Below are 15,395 nucleotides of genomic sequence, written 5' to 3'. Positions count from 1 at the left end.
CTCTCTCCCTTACTTATCGTCTTCTCCCAGCAGACCCAGAGAGAAGAGGGCTCAAGTTGTCCCAGATTCACCTTTTCACCTCTGCTAAGTCTCAAGGAAAGCAGGTATGTGTGTATGCACGATAAAATGCAGACGTGATTTTTTTGTGGCTCTTCCAGGCCTTCGGAACAGAGTGAATTAAAGCTGGTGTGCAGTGAATTTGAAAGGTCTGAGCTGAGCAGTGACATCGACTTAAGGAGCTGGTGTATCCAGGAAAACCCTGGGGAAGCATGTAAAACAGATGCTGGCATTGGAAGCAGCTTACCTGCCTCGCAGGGAGAGGCAGGTATGGAACCGCGTGGAGCTACCAAACAGTGCTTCTGTCGGGATTGTTGTTGATTGTTATTTCCTCGGGGAAGTGCCCAGTGTGAGAGCTTATCACTTCACCCAAGCCTGAATGGAAAGCTGTCCGGATGAGACAGTAGGCTGCGATTCTTCTGAGCCTGGGCAGGCCCGTAGGGTTGCCCCGCCTACCTCCCACTCCTCTAAAATCTGGCCACTCTCGACTGTGTCATGCCGACGGCTGAATAACCGTGGGTGATGGCTCAGGACAGGACTCCCTTGGTGAAAGAGGAGGGTAGGGGAAAGCCAGGGGAGAACAGCGGCCGTCCTCACACCCCTGCGCCAGGTGGTTCCTGCAGAGCCAGGCTGCTGCTCCGCCGAGGGCTGCTGGCCGGTGACCTGGGGGCCCCGGGGCTGGGTCCAGGGAGGGGTGGAGGGTGGCAGGAGAGGAAGGTCCTGCGGGGGGGGGAGGGGTGTGGGACACCGACACGCACATTTCCAGACACGTGTGCGTTGTTTCTCGGTCTTCCTGGAGGTTCTTCCCACCCACACATAAATAATACTGTGAAACTCTCGGTGGACATTTAAAAGCACTTTTTATGAGAGTCTAGTTGATTTACAGTGTTGTGTTAGTTTCAGGTGTACAGCAGAGTGCATCAGTCGTACGTATATCTTGGGGGACATTTTAATACAAGAGAGAGAAATTACCTACACGTCTCCAGTCCGAGAGAGTAGCCTTGATTTTCTTGAGAGAAGTACTTGTTATTTCCAGAACCACTTTTAGGTCGCGATTATCATTGGTGTTGACTGTCTCAGGCTAGACCACGTTCACTGTCCGGCCCACGGCAGAGCCTGTGGGGCCCGTGACTCATCCCCGCGGCTTCCTCAGGGCCCATCGTCAGTTTCAGGGAGCGTCTTCCTTCTCGCTGGATGGGCAGAGGGGGCAGATCCTGAAGCTGAGCCCTGCCTTCTTCATACCTTGGCCTCTCTCCTTCTACTGGAAGTGGCATCAGGTTGAAAACTCTGTAAGCGAAACACGACTCCTCTCTCACTTCCCACAGAGGGTTACTTCCAGAAGCCGGGGAAGAAGCGCATGGAGAAGTCCTGCTCAGACTCCAGCTCGGACTGTGGCAGCTCCTCGGGCAGCGTGCGTGCCAGCCGGGGCAGCTGGGGCAGCTGGAGCAGTGCCAGCAGCTCTGACGGGGACAAGAAGCCCATGCTGGGCCCTCAGCACTTCCTGCCACCTGGTGAGTCTGGGACTGAGGCCTCCTGGCCCTCCTGCCCCGGCACCCAGAACAGGGGCCTGATCTGCCTTCCAGTGCCGCCTGCCCGCGGTGGGCTCTGCATTGCCGTGCTTGCTTTGCTTTGCATTTTATCCACTTTCTTTTTTCTTTCTTCCTTCCTGCCTCCCTCCATTATTATTATTATTTTTTAAAGTCTGTATCTTGGAAACAGTTCAAAGAATTTCCACGTTTATTTTTTCACTTGTACATTTGTTTGTTGTGGTAAAGAATATATAACACAAAATCTACTATTTTAACCATTTTTAAGTGTCCAATTCAGTGGCATTAAATACGTTCACATTGTTGTGCAGTCATCACCACCATCCATCTTTGGGCCTTCTTCCCCATCCCAAAGAGAAACTCGGTACCTATTAAACCGTAGCTCTCCCTTCCCCACCCCTACAGCCCTGTGAACCTCTATTCTGCTTTCTGTCTGTGAATTTGAATACTCTCGTATCTGGTAAGTGAAGTCATACAATACTTGTCCTTTGGTGAGTGGCTTATTTCACTTAGCATGGTGTCTTCAAGGTTCATCCATGTTGTGACATGTCAGGATTTCCTTCCTTCTTAAAGGCTGAATAATAAATATTCCGTTGTCTGTGAATAGACTGCATTTTATCTCTCTATTCATCTGTTGATGGACACTTGGGTTTTTCCACCTTTTGCGTCTTATGAATAATGTTGCTATGAACAGTGGTCCTCCCTTGTTTTTGAAAAATTTAAAGATACAGGAAAGGTCAAAGAAGCATCTATATTTCTGTCACCTAGAATTAATAACTCTTAATTTTGTCATATTTGCCCTCCTTTTTTTTTTAAGAGGTAATATTTTGTAGTCTTCCGCTTCCTCCTGCTTGAGAGACTCACTGTCCACTGTCATGGGCTTGCTGTGTATTCTTTTAATCCATACTTTATTTTACATTCATATATCAACAAAACAGAGAATTTTTTTTTTTTTTTTTTTGTGGTACGTGGGCCTCTCACTGTTGTGGCCTCTCCCATCACGGAGCACAGGCTCCGGACGCGCAGGCTCAGCGGCCATGGCTCACGGGCCCAGCCGCTCCGCGGCATGTGGGATCTTCCCGGACCGGGGCACGAACCCATGTCCCCTGCATCGGCAGGCGGACTCTCAACCACTGCGCCACCAGGGAAGCCCCAGAGAATTGTTTTTAACTTACATAACGGAGATCACGCTTCAGTAAGCATGCTGCGTCTTGCTGTTTCACTCAGTGTTGTTTGTCGTACCTCCATGTCTACGTAAAGATTTAATTCACTCCTTTTCGCTGTCATGGTCAACATAGTACAGGTTAAGCTTTGTTATCAGGACAGGGGGGAGACGGGTTCCATTGGCGTCACCGTGGCATCCATGGGACGCTCACTCTGTACGCAGGGCCACGGGGGGCGCTCCCCGTGCCTCCAAGGACCTGGGCTCAGAGAGGTCCCGTGGCTTGTTGGACACCCTGGGACCCTGACTCCTCCCGAGCCCAGCCCACTTCCCACTGCCTCCCGCTCATTACAGCGGCCTCTGCTGTGTCTCCTGCCAGCAGTGATTACCTATAAAGAAGCTCCTGTCTGGGAGACCTGGGCCCTGGCACCATAAAAACCTAGACACATGCCCACTTGTGATTTCAGTCCGTTTCTCAGCCTTTTTCACATCATTGGCCCTTCCTGCAGGTGCGTTTTTAGACACTGTTTGCCTAGTGACCCCCCACGGACATACACGTACATCTGTTTATTACTGTGTGCCGGAGAACGCCATGAGGGCGTGGATGCAGGACGGCTTGCAGTGTTTTGTTTGGTGGTGGGGATGGTCTTCTTGGCCACTGAAGGCAGTACGCCTGATGGTGCTAACGCGAGAGTTTTTAAAATTGGTGCTTAACATCAATGAAAAAATAGAAGCGCAGCTCTCGCTTGGGGGATAAGGCCAACAGCAGGAGAATGAGAAAGGTGAGTGATGGCCTTGCTTGTAACACAGGGCATAAGACTCAGTCTAGTTATGTTCAGAGGTTGTATAATAAATATCAGGAAAATGTCCCCAATATAATTTTTTAAAAGATGTATTTATTATGTACATATTTATTTTATTTATTTTTGGCTGCGTCAGGTCTTAGTTGTAGTATGCGGCATCTTTTGTTGTGGCGCGCGGGCTTCTCTCTAGTTGTGGCATGCAGGTTTTCTCTCACTAGTTGTGGCACGCGGGTTCCCCAGCATGTGGGCTCTGTAGTTTGTAGCACAGGGCTCTAGTTGAGGCTCATGAGCTCAGTAGTTGTGGCATGCAGGCTTAGTTGCCCCGCGGCATGTGGGATCTTAGTTCCCTGACCAGGGATGGAACCCGTTTTCCTCTGCATTGTAAGGTGGATTCTTTACCACTGGACCACCAGGGAAGTCCCCCCCCAATATAATTAATTGTGTAAAAGATCAAAAACACAAAGTATTTTTGAAGTATGATCCAAGTTTTATACACATTCATACGTAAAAGTTTTTTTAATTAAAAAATCGACTGACTATCCATTAAATGTGAAAAATAAATCATTCATAGGGGTTAACGACGTTAGCGATCTGCATCTTAACACAGGATATACACAGTTGAATTATGCTTATAAAAACTTGTGATCACCTTTTTGTTTTTATGCAGGAGACAGTGTTTCACAAAATGACTTTCCCTCTGAAGCTCCCATCTCCTTGAATCTTTCTCATAACATCTGCAATCCCACGTAAGTGTTTAGTTTTCCAGCTTTTACAGTATGTTTTAGGTACTGCTTTTTTCTTTCATTCCGTGTGTTTCTTCTTTGTACTTGGTTCTGCAGGCTAAAATAGGAAAACCTTTTAAGGATGTGAGAAAGTAAAATCTGATTTTATTAATAATTCAGGGCGTACAATCTTTCCAAGACAACACGCTTGTGTGGGGACGTCTCTGGTATCGCTGGTCCTTTCAGTGAACGGCCGCGTTAGAAGGTGTCACTCCTGAAAGTAGGAAGAACAGTAGTAACAGTAAGGATGGGAACCAGCTACTCTTTTCTAGGACTTGAAATAAAACTGAGCACTGATGATTCAGAAAAGTTTGCAAGAACCTAGGAGACACATGTTTACGGTTTCACCGTGTGATGATTTCTGCAGCATCGGACAAAATAAACAAGCACCATTTACTGAGAGGGAGAAGAGGAGGGTATGTTAGAAGGAGAGGGTTTCAGAGTGAGGAGTGTGGTTAGGTTTTAGGCACCATGAGAGGACAGGGGGTGGTGTCATAAAAATGGAATGGATGAGGAAAGCTCTATGCGAGCTGTTTCTGTTAGGGGTAGAGAGTAAACCAGGAGTGGGAGGTTGTTGCCAGCTGCTGAAAGGCAGATTGGAAACTGCAGACTACCTTAGTTAGCATTGTGCTGTTGGTGTTTGTTAAAACAAGACTTCCCTGGGGGCTTCCCTGGTGGCGCAGTCGTTAAGAATCCACCTGCCAGTGCAGGGGACACGGTTCGACCCCTGGTCCGGGAAGATCCCACATGCCGTGGAGCAACTAAGCCCGTGCGCCACAACTACTGAGCCTGCAGTCTAGAGCCCGCAAGCCACAACTACTGAAACCCACGTGCCGCAACTACTGAAGTCCACGCATTCTGGGGCCCATGTGCCGCAACTGTTGAGCCTGTGTGCTGCAGCTACTGAAGCCTGTGCACCTAGAGCCCGTGCTCCACAACAAGAGAAGCCACCACAATGAGAAGCACGCACACCACAGCAAAGGGTAGCCCCCACTCGCCACGACTAAAGAAAACCTGCGCAGAACAACAAAGACCCAACGCAGCCATAAATAAATGAATGAATGAATACATACATACATACATACATACATACTCTTACACCAAAATAGAAGATTGAAGGTAGATGTTATTTAAAAAAAAAAAAGACTTCTCTGGATCTTGGGAATTTAATATTCCTCAGCCCTTTTGTGGGTGTATACCTTTATGTCTCTAGTATCTTTATGGTTTTTGAGGGGAAGAATTCATGTAAAAACGCAGTCAGGGGCTTCCCTGGTGGCGCAGTGGTTGAGAGTCCGCCTGCTGATGCAGGGGACGCGGGTTCGTGCCCCGGTCCGGGAAGATCCCACATGCCGCAGAGCGACTAGGCCCGTGAGCCATGGCCGCTGAGCCTGCGCGTCCGGAGCCTGTGCTCCGCAACGGGAGAGGCCACAACAGTGAGAGGCCTGCGTACCGCAAAAAACAAAAAAAAAAACAAAAAAAGCACGGACTTAGTTACAGAAATCCAGCATTTCCTTGTACAGAGAGGGTCAGTGGCTCATCTTCTTGCTCTCCCCGCAGAGACGTGAGTAGCTTCCCCCGACACGTGGACGCCCCCTGTCCCAGCCTTCCTGCTGGGCCTGCGGCTGTTGAAGAAGATAAAGGTGAGGCCCGTTGCTCTTGCTCCGGACACCGGCCAGGTGTCCATGTCGTGCTGCTGGCCGGGGAGCTTGAGAACAGACAGAGCTGGCTTGTCTGTGCCCCGGCTCCCGAGCGTCGGGAAGGCCCCTGTCCTCTGCCCTGGCGTCCTCAGGGCCCCTGGCCTCGGCTGCCCCTTCTGCACGGACCCTGAGCTCCATCCTGGGACACAAGGCACAGGTGGCCTGTGGCCCCGGAGCAAGGTGGGGCCCCTTTACAGGGGTTGCCTCCGCCTTTAGTTCCCTTTCCCATCTAGGGTGGCAGAAAAGCGGGGAGCAGACGGAGGGTCCAGCGCCCCGATTAGCTGACTTCCACCTCCCGTGTCTCTGCCTGTCCCCCGTCCCCACTCCTCCCCCTTGTCTCAGAAGCCTGTCCACTGATCCAGCCTCCCTCCTGCACCGGTGCTGAGGCCAAGCGCTGAGCTCTGCTCCTCAGCCAGGCAGGGACGGCGGCCCAGGAGCCTGGACACGGGGCCCAGGGAGGGAAGCCGCTCCGCCCAGGGTCTGCCCCGGAGGTTAGCTCCAGGCCCCCTCTCTTTCCTTCTCCTTCCCTTCACCTCTCTTGCCTTCGTTTCTCCTCTTTTCTCCTCGCGCCTCCTTCCTGCCTAACCAGGCTCTTGAATGGTGGCAGGATGAGCCTGGTTGTTACCCTCTGCGGCACCGTCGAGCTCTTGCTTTTGCTCACGTGAATCGTGCTGGACTAAAGGCTGCCCAGCACAGTGGGCACTTTTACTTTGAAGGCAGGAGGCTTCCAGCTCTGTGGTTACAGAGAGTTTATCTGCTGTCAGATTATCAACAGAAATAAACTATTTGTGAGTTGGATCTGCCTACTGGTCCAATAAAAATAAGTGTTTTTGATGAAAAAATACTCTTAAATTCAGTAATTTGCTTAGGCAAGATTTAGGGAGGTTTAGAAGGTACCACCTTTTCTCTTTGAGGTGATAGAGGAGGGAGAGGATTTAATGAACGGTGAGGAAAAAGAAAACCTGTGTCAAAACAGGTACGCCTGCCATGTTCTCCTGTCTTTGTTTTTGTCGTCAGTTGGAGAATCGTATGTCATCTAGAGTCTTATCCATGTTGTGTGTATGTGTTTCAAGCGCCTTTTTACCTCGTCTTTGTTAATAGTCTGCAGTTACTTTTTGATGACCCGTTACAATCCCTGTTGAGGCCCTAAAGTCACTACAGAAACAGCCCTTGTTCACAGTCACTGTCCACAGCGCCGGTGCCGTCCCCTTCCTCTGCCCGCACCTCCCTCACGCGCCCCAGCCTCAGTCCTCCCACCTGCTGTCACGTCCCCTCTGGGCCCCCTCCCCCTGCGCTGCACCCTCCTTGCAGAGCCACGGGCGTGGTTTTGCCCAGTTTTCCAGCTTCTCTGCCCTGTGCCGTGCAGATGAGTGAGACTGGAGGGCAGCACACACAGCCGGCCGGCTGCCAGCCTCGCGGCAGCTGCGGCCCCCACCCCCCCCACCCCGCCCCCCGTGCCCACCTGTCAGTCCTCTGCCTGGTTCCCTTAGCTGATGCTTCCTGCTTCCTGGGGAAGAGAGAGGCTCCGCCTGCCCTGTCTTCCACCCGCCACCCCCGCTGCCCTCCTGCTGCGGCCCGTGGGTTGTCAGGCTGCCCTCCTCTGTGGGGTCCCGCTCCGGCTCGGTGCCAGCGCCAGGTTTTCTCTAACGGGTCGTGCCCACCGGCATCCGTACATACCGTGAGACCTCCCGTCCCATCCTTAACACAGAAGCAGTCGCTCTCTCCCTTGACGCCCCCTTATCTGGCTGCTTCTGTGCCCTCCTCTCTGGGAGAGCCGCCTGGGGGAGTTGTCTGCCTGCTGCTTAGATTCCTTTCCTCCTGTTCTCCCTGAAACCGCTGGGGCTGGCTGTGCCGTGACACCGGAGCAGTGTCTGCGGGACCCCAGTGATCTCCGTGGCCGGGGCCCCGCACTCCGGCCTCCTGAGACCTTCTGCTCGGGCTGTGACCTCGGGGGTCCCGGTGCAGTTCCCCTCGGCTCCCCCAGCTCTCATGCTCATCTGGGTCGTGCTCTCCTGGTGGTCCGTCCACCTCCAGCCCCCCGACAGCTCCCACTTCTGCACAGCCCGCTGCCGGTGCCATCTGTCCTCAGGCCTGCACCGGTGTCCCGTACGCTCACCTGCTCAGCCCTACTCCTCACACAGCCTCCCACTCGGGCTTTCTTGTTGCTCAGGCCAGAAGTCTGGGCGTCATCCTGGACTCTTTTCCTCATCCCCACATGGGATCTGTTCTCTCACTCTCTGCCTCTGCCTTCCAGACAGACCCAGAATCTGATCACTTCTCCCCACGGCCACCATTCTTTCTCGCCGCAGCCTCCCGACAGGTCTCTCTACTTCTCACCTCACCTCGCTATCTCATTGTCTTTTATTTTCTTTCTTTTTGGGATATAATTGATACATAATATTAGATTAGTTTCAGGGGTATAACTAATGTAATGATTCATCATATGTACATATTGCAAAACGATCACCACGGTAACGCTGGTGAACATCCGCCACCACCTTACCGTCTCTTTTCAGTACAGCAGCCAGAGGGATGATATTGAACGTGAGTCAGATCACATCACTGTCGAGACCGGGGAAGGGTCTGAGGTGTTTACCCTACTTATTACGAGCTGACAAGTTAGCCTGCCATGATTTTGTAGCTGCTGCCAGAGGACAAGAGACTCCTGGGTCAGAGAATAGGACGCTTAGCACAGCAAGCAGCCTGAGCGTCTTGTAAGCACACTTCCTTCAGGCCTCCAGTCTCTTGGGGGCGATGCAGGGCCGCCCAGGTGGGCGACATTATCTTTATTATGTTGGACGAAGCAAACTTGCCCGTTGCTCTAGGGGGAGATCCTGTCTCCATCTTCTGAGGCTTTGTTTAGCAAATATCCTTGGAAAGATAGGTCAGAACGTGGGCAGTCAGAGCATCCATTCCAGGAAGCAAAGAAACGTGAGACCCACAGAGATCGTCTCGAAGCAGCATACACACCCCTCGTTTCTGTGCGGTCTTGGCTTCCGGTCCATTTGTTCATGAGCACCTGAGTGCAGAGGCGGTTCTTGGTTGATCTGATCTTAATCGGCTCATGCAGCCTCTGGTCCCAGCGATTCTCAACAGGACTTTCACGGCAGGATGCCCCGCCCTGCAGGACTGACCGTAGGGTGCCTGCCCAACCGCTGAGCGAGGCCCCAAACACCAGGGCGACCTTAGGAGGTGGACCTCGTCCTTGAGAGACCCCCACAGCTATGACAGCTACGTGGTCTCTGGTGGTGTTTCTTTAAACGCTCGAGGGTCTCTCTGACCACCGTGAGCTGCAGGTCTCCGGGTCTCCAGGCGGGTGATTGCCGCCGGCTCCCACATGGGGGTGCAGCCCTGGGGGCGCACACGCTGCCTGGAAGGCGAGAGTTGTGTCCACGTATTCCTGTCCATGTATTCCCCCCATCCCCGTGTGGCCTGGTTGGCTGGTAGACCTTCGGGTTCCCAGTGCATTTCGAATAGTTGAGTCTATTCTTTCTTTGTGGAGTTCCTGCCCATGTGCAGATGGCCAGTCTGCCCCTTTAATCCATGCCACCAACCAATGGCGTCCATCCGTGCATCCCACGAATGAGCAACGGCTGTGGCGGTGAAGGTGGAGACAAGCAGAGGTGCTGCAGGTGTTTGCTGGGAAGAGCAGGAGCCGGGTGTCCCCTGGAAAGGTTTAGGGGGACGGTGTTCAGACTGAGGTCAGGACCATATTGTTGGCACACCCAGCAGACAGGCGCTTCCACGGCTTGGGAGCGCCGAGCCGGGACAGGGTCCCTCCCGAGGAAGCCTCGGGGGCAATTGTGGAAAACAGGGCTCACTCACGTCACTCCAAGCCCGGTACCTGCAGGGTGCAGGGTGTTCTCTCCCCTGGTGCTGAGGTTGGCCCCCTCCACTGCCACAGAATCCTTGTGTCTCATCCCTGGGGCTGTAACAGCACCGTTTTCCCAGCTTCTTACTTCTTTTGTTTGTTGTTTGTCTCCGCTCACTTGAATGTCAACGTGTTCACTGCTGTGTCCTGGGAATCCTGCCGGGGCTTTGCAGGAAGCAGGCAGGCCCTGCAGTGCTTGTTGAGTCACTACCATAATCTCGTAATCCGGGCCAGGAGACGGTTGTGTCCCGTCTGAAGTGCAGGTCAAAGCAGCGCGCGGCCCTTGCACTTTACAGACAGAAGGGCTCTAGCGGTGAAGCCAGCGGGTGATACGGGCTGGGGGCGGGGCTTCCTGGAGGGAGGAGAAGTCGAGCTGGTCCTTGCAGGAAGGGTGGCCGAGGGCTGCATGAGAAGGAGGGGGGCTGAGAGGCCTGTTCTCTTCCGCAGGTCTCTACCCCCCGGGGGACCTGTGGCCCGCACAGCCCGTGTGTGTGACCAGCGGCTTCGGCTGCGCCCTGGAGAGCAGCGGGCCGGCCGTGCTGCCCGCGCCCGCCCCGGTGCACAGCAGGTATGCGCTCCATCCCGATGACGGCAGCAGCGGCCGGGTCCGGGCTTTCTCCCCAGCTCCTGAGCTGGGTGTTGCCAGCTGCTTTCTGGAGTTGAGCTGTGATGTCTGAAAAATTACAAGCCAGGAATTGAGAGAAACAGGGAAGGAAAAAAGTAACAGCCGGTGACCACGTCAGTGTTTTCCTTTTTAAACTGAAAAGACGAGCTATTCATATATTAGAGGCAAAACTGAAAAAACAAAAACAGTCCCTCATAATTCCTACCCGCTAACAGAATAAAAATTTCCATTTTTCCTTGGCATTAATCTTGAACACATTTAAAAATTTTAAAGATCGAATAATTTGAGTATTGAAAAATAGTTCCACAAGTGGCAGCTTCTTAGACTTGACATTAGATTAATCATTCGATTATGAAACCTTGAGAAAATGTTAATATCTGTGTTTAATCAGAATCCAGTTGAAGTTTTATTGGGGAGTTTAGCTTATTATAATAGAGGTAGTTACTTTCTTATTTCTATAATGAAAATCCAGATTGCAGTTGGGATCAAAGCATCTACCATGAGTCATAGTCTGGCCTTGCCCCGAGCGGAAGGTGGCAGTTCGTAGCGGATGTGTTTGAGCCCCCTGGGTGGGTGTTGGGACCCTCTCAGCAGTGTCCCATCCTCCACGTGCTGACAAAGCCACAGCCACGGGCTCTGCCTCTGGTTAGACTTAACAAACGCGGGTGGGTTTTAGTTTGTTGTTTGTTTGTTTTTTTTTTAAATGTAATATCTTTTAGTTAAAAGTGAGAGCAATTTTCTCTTTCAAATCTTGGTCCTGCTTACATGCTTTACACCTAACCATGGGCAAGTTTTTTACAGTCTAAGTGAAAGTACTTCTCTGGCAAACTGAAAGCCGGGTTTTGATCCATTCCCCTTATCTAGGCATAATTTATTTGCTTTTTCTTGTCTCATTTAAAGAAAAGCTCCCCTGCCCCCACTTTTCCCTGAGTCCCTGGCTCTCTGTACTCAACAGATCAAACTCCATCTCTGACTTTCTTTGGAATTATAAATGACATACAGTATTACATTTCAGTTGTACAACATAGTGATTCATTATTTTTATACGTTCCAAAATGATCACCATGTAAGTCTAGTCATCATCTCTCACCACACAGAGTATTACAGTGTGATTAACTGTGTTTCCTATGCTGTACATTAATTACATCCCCATTGAAAGGAAGTGGGCATCCAGTCCAAGCCATCCATCCTGCAGTGCTGTGTCATTGGTGATGAGCGTTGAGTTAGTAAGTCTTTGATTCTGTGACAATAAAGTACTTCTTTAATTTTCCAGAGTTGAGGAATTAGCAGCGATGAGGATGCTGGGCAATAACATCGTACTCCTCTTTCTTTCCTTGATCTGTTGACATCCTGTTTCTGAAACTAGACCCCTTGTTTTTTGTAGCAGTTTCATTGATTGGAATGCAACGTGTGAAGGCCAGTTTCCCAGTGTGTACTGCCCCCTGGAATTGAACGACTACAATGCCTTTCCGGAAGGTAAAGCTATTTGGACAATCCTAATGCCATTCTTTTTTTTTTTTTTTGGCTGTGTCGGTCTTAGTTGCAGCCCGCGGGATCTTTCATTGCAGTGCACGGGCTTCTCTCTAGTCGTGCCATGTGGATTTTCTCTCTCTAGTTGTGGCACGGGCTCCAGGGCACGTGAGCTCTGTAGTTTGCGGCACACGGGCTCTCTTGTTGAGACACGAGAGTTCAGTAGTTGTGGCACGCGGGCTTAGTTGCCCCGCGGCATGTGGGATCTTAGTTTCCTGACCAGGGATCGAGCATGCGTCCCCTGCATTGGAAGGTGGATTCTTTCTTTACCACTGGACCACCAGGGAAGTCCCCAGTGCCATTCTTTTATTCTCAGAAAGTCAAAGCAGGAAGGGCGTGTGGACTCAACACACTAACTGCAGAGAATGTGCCTTTGAGAATGATCTTCCAGGATGCTGCTGAGTCAGTCCTTCGTGTGGGTCCAGCACGCCTGCCATATGTAATTTTATATGGCCCAAAAAAGCCCTCTAAACCCGGGTGTCTGGGAACTTGTACAAATAACCCTAATCTATTTAGTCCTTCAAATTAGGTAGAACGGGGTCATTTGGATCTATGTGGACCTAAACTGTGGATTATCCATTGGATTATCCATTGGGAGGCTGGGGTTAGTTACTCTTTTTAGGCAAACAAGTCCCAGGTGAGGTAGAATCATTTACCTGCTTGTTCCTCAGCATGTCCTGATGCTTATGCCCCTGGATGGTGCTGCTGAAGGAAGGGAAGGAGCTTGAAGGGGAAATTGTGAAAAATTGCAGATTCTTGGGCCCAAATATAAGTACAAGATGCTTGTACTTATCTGGGTTTTGATATATGCAGTGCTCTATGATAATCACAAGGGGGTGCTGTGGTAACTTTCTTTCTGCCTGTGAGGCTGTGTTTATACCTTCTTACTGCTGTTGGAGAAGGGCTTGGTTTCCTATTACTTTATCAATGCATATGGTGTATGTGGAGATGGCCGACATTGGCATGACAGGCAATAAAAGAAAATTTTAAGGACTGGTAAGAACCTTGACACTATTCAAATCTATGGTAGTATCTACTACTATAAAAGTATAGCAGTATTTTAGTGTATTCTGTGTATTAGAAAGAGTCCCATCAAATTATCAAATACAAAAAATTAAGCCCAGAGGAAGAACTTCCTGAGGGCTTCCCAGGTGGTGTGTGTCATGGAGTAATTATTTTATGTTCATCTTTAACTTGTCAATATAGTAAGGCCTTGAGAGCTTTCTGTCTGAGAGGGAGAATTCCATTGTCTCCAGAAAAATGTTCACCTCTGTCGATGTCTCCCATTCTTTGTAGAAAACATTAACTACCCCAATGGCTTCCCCTGTCCTGCCGAAGTTCAGACAGACTTCATTGACCACAGCTCCCAGTCTGCCTGGAACAGCCCCCCAAATGTGCCGACCGCCTGGGGACACGCTGGCCTCATCAGCTCTCCGGTCAGTGCCGCCCGGTCCTGCTGTGCCTGGGTTCTTTCCGGTGCCTGCCTCATCCTGGTCTCACTGTAGCTTTAGGGTTGGGTTCAGATCAGCCAGAGCCCGGCTTGTTCCCCTTAGGTCACCAGCCACGCTCTGCAGGGGGCTCACACGTAGTCAGATGGGCAGGGGCTTGCAGACACCAGCAGCCAAGACGCCCCAAACCACACTGAGGAGAGATGGTTGTTGATGACGTTGAACTTGGGCCAGGAAGCCCTCTGGGATGCAGCTGTGTTCCTGTGGCCTCGCTGACCTTTCATCTGTGGGAGGAGATGAGATGAACCTTCCAGGAAGGTCAGGCAGTGTCAGCGACAGGTCTGGAGGGCTTCCTGCCTGGGGACACCCTCTGTGCTTCTCTGACACCCACTCTGCTGCTGCTTTACAAATAGAGGGCATTCGACCTGTGGGTCCTTCCTTGGGTTGATAAAAGGTTATCGATAGTTTGATGGGAATTTCATGACCTTCTGTTTGAGGAAAATGGAATTAAAGCCACTCAGGTGGCTGAGAATAGTGTAATAATGTCCAGGTAGCTTGGATTGATTACACTGTGGTAGCCACGGGTAGCCTGTCTGTGTGACAGGGATGTTCCCTCCCCGCCATCAGGCCAGTCACCAGGGGCACGACAGCAGTAGGGACATGCTGGTAAGTGTCCGGTTTCCCTCCGAGCGAACAGGCTGAGTCCAAGTCCAAGTACTGAGCGGTTGAGGGTGCTGGTGCGTGTTTGCTAGGCTGGTTTGTATCTGCCTGTCAGATAGTCAACCTTGCCATTGCCTTTCTAAGCCTTCTTTATTTTTTTAAACATTTCTTTCTTTATTTTTTTTTTCTTCTCCTCACGTATCCTTCAGCCCTACCTCACAAGCACCCGAAGCTTGTCTCCGATGTCTGGACTTTTTGGTTCCATCTGGGCCCCGCAAAGCGACGTGTATGAAAATTGCTGCCCCATCAACCCCACCACGGAACACTCGACTCACATGGAAAACCAGGCGGTCATGTGCAAGGAATACTACCCTGGGTTTAACCCATTCCGTGCCTATATGGACCTGGACATATGGACTAGCACCGCGAACAGGAACGCAAACTTCCCACTGTCCAGAGACTCGAGCTACTGTGGGAACGTGTGAACAAGATTCGAGTTTTTAACAGTGTGAATAAAGAGGCTTGTGTTTTGATTACTAGCGTAAACTGGTTGTTGACATAGATTGACGTTTGTGGTTATTTTGGCACTTTTATATGAAAATAAATTTTTTAATGAAATCTGGGTGCTCTATTTTTTTTTAATCCTTCACAAAACAGTGATAGAAATGAAGCATCCATGTGTCCTAACTTCATAACTCAAGAAGCGTGTCAGACACACCAAATGTGTAAATCAGGACCAGGGCGGCTTCTAAGAAGGTAAGAGTTGAGAAAGAAAGCACTGCAGTGATTGCCCCCTCCGTGGGCATCGGACTCCCCGGGAGCTTGCGGAAAGTGACTTTGATCAGGTGGCTTTCCGAGGGATGCTGCTGTAACGGGCCTGTGGCTCAGGCAGCCAGGATTTTGTTTCAAGTGCTCCGTTGATTGAAACGAGCCTCCAGTGTTGGGAAGCCAGCTGCTAGTCACTTGCCTGGACGGACCAGTCCTGGTGGGCAGGGCTGCTGGGGTGGAGCAGAGAGCCCGGCACTGTTCTGTGTGACAGGGATGTTCCCTCCCCGCCATCAGGCCAGTCACCAGGGGCACGACAGCAGTAGGGACATGCTGGTAAGTGTCCGGTTTCCCTCCGAGCGAACAGGCTGAGTCCAAGTCCAAGTACTGAGCGGTTGAGGGTGCTGGTGCGTGTTTGCTAGGCTGGTTTGTATCTGCCTGTCAGTGA

The 15,395-nt window shown here is 51.0% G+C and overlaps 1 protein-coding gene across 4 annotated transcripts in view; it reads left to right on the top strand.

Moving 5' to 3' along the window:
* TMEM131L (transmembrane 131 like) overlaps window positions 1-14,800 on the top strand; it is a 160,074-nt gene extending 145,274 nt beyond the window's left edge. For 3 of the 4 annotated variants that reach the window (XM_067736615.1, XM_067736616.1, XM_067736614.1), the window contains exons 28-35: window positions 159-325; window positions 1,383-1,568; window positions 4,237-4,315; window positions 5,909-5,991; window positions 10,367-10,487; window positions 11,929-12,020; window positions 13,371-13,510; window positions 14,392-14,800. In XM_067736615.1, the coding sequence (XP_067592716.1) occupies window positions 159-325; window positions 1,383-1,568; window positions 4,237-4,315; window positions 5,909-5,991; window positions 10,367-10,487; window positions 11,929-12,020; window positions 13,371-13,510; window positions 14,392-14,667 (1,144 nt within the window). In that variant the 3' untranslated portion in view covers window positions 14,668-14,800. Of the gene's footprint in view, window positions 1-158; window positions 326-1,382; window positions 1,569-4,236; window positions 4,316-5,908; window positions 5,992-8,564; window positions 10,343-10,366; window positions 10,488-11,928; window positions 12,021-13,370; window positions 13,511-14,391 lie in introns of those variants that run through there. The other variant, XM_067736618.1, reaches the window with a different exon arrangement.
* The last annotated feature ends 595 nt before the right edge of the window (window positions 14,801-15,395 follow it).

Source organism: Pseudorca crassidens, chromosome 4 (assembly GCF_039906515.1).
Source record: "Pseudorca crassidens isolate mPseCra1 chromosome 4, mPseCra1.hap1, whole genome shotgun sequence".
Taxonomy (NCBI): Eukaryota; Metazoa; Chordata; class Mammalia; order Artiodactyla; family Delphinidae; genus Pseudorca; species Pseudorca crassidens.
Note: the sequence above shows the minus strand (reverse complement) of the source record. Positions and strands in the feature narration are given on the sequence as shown.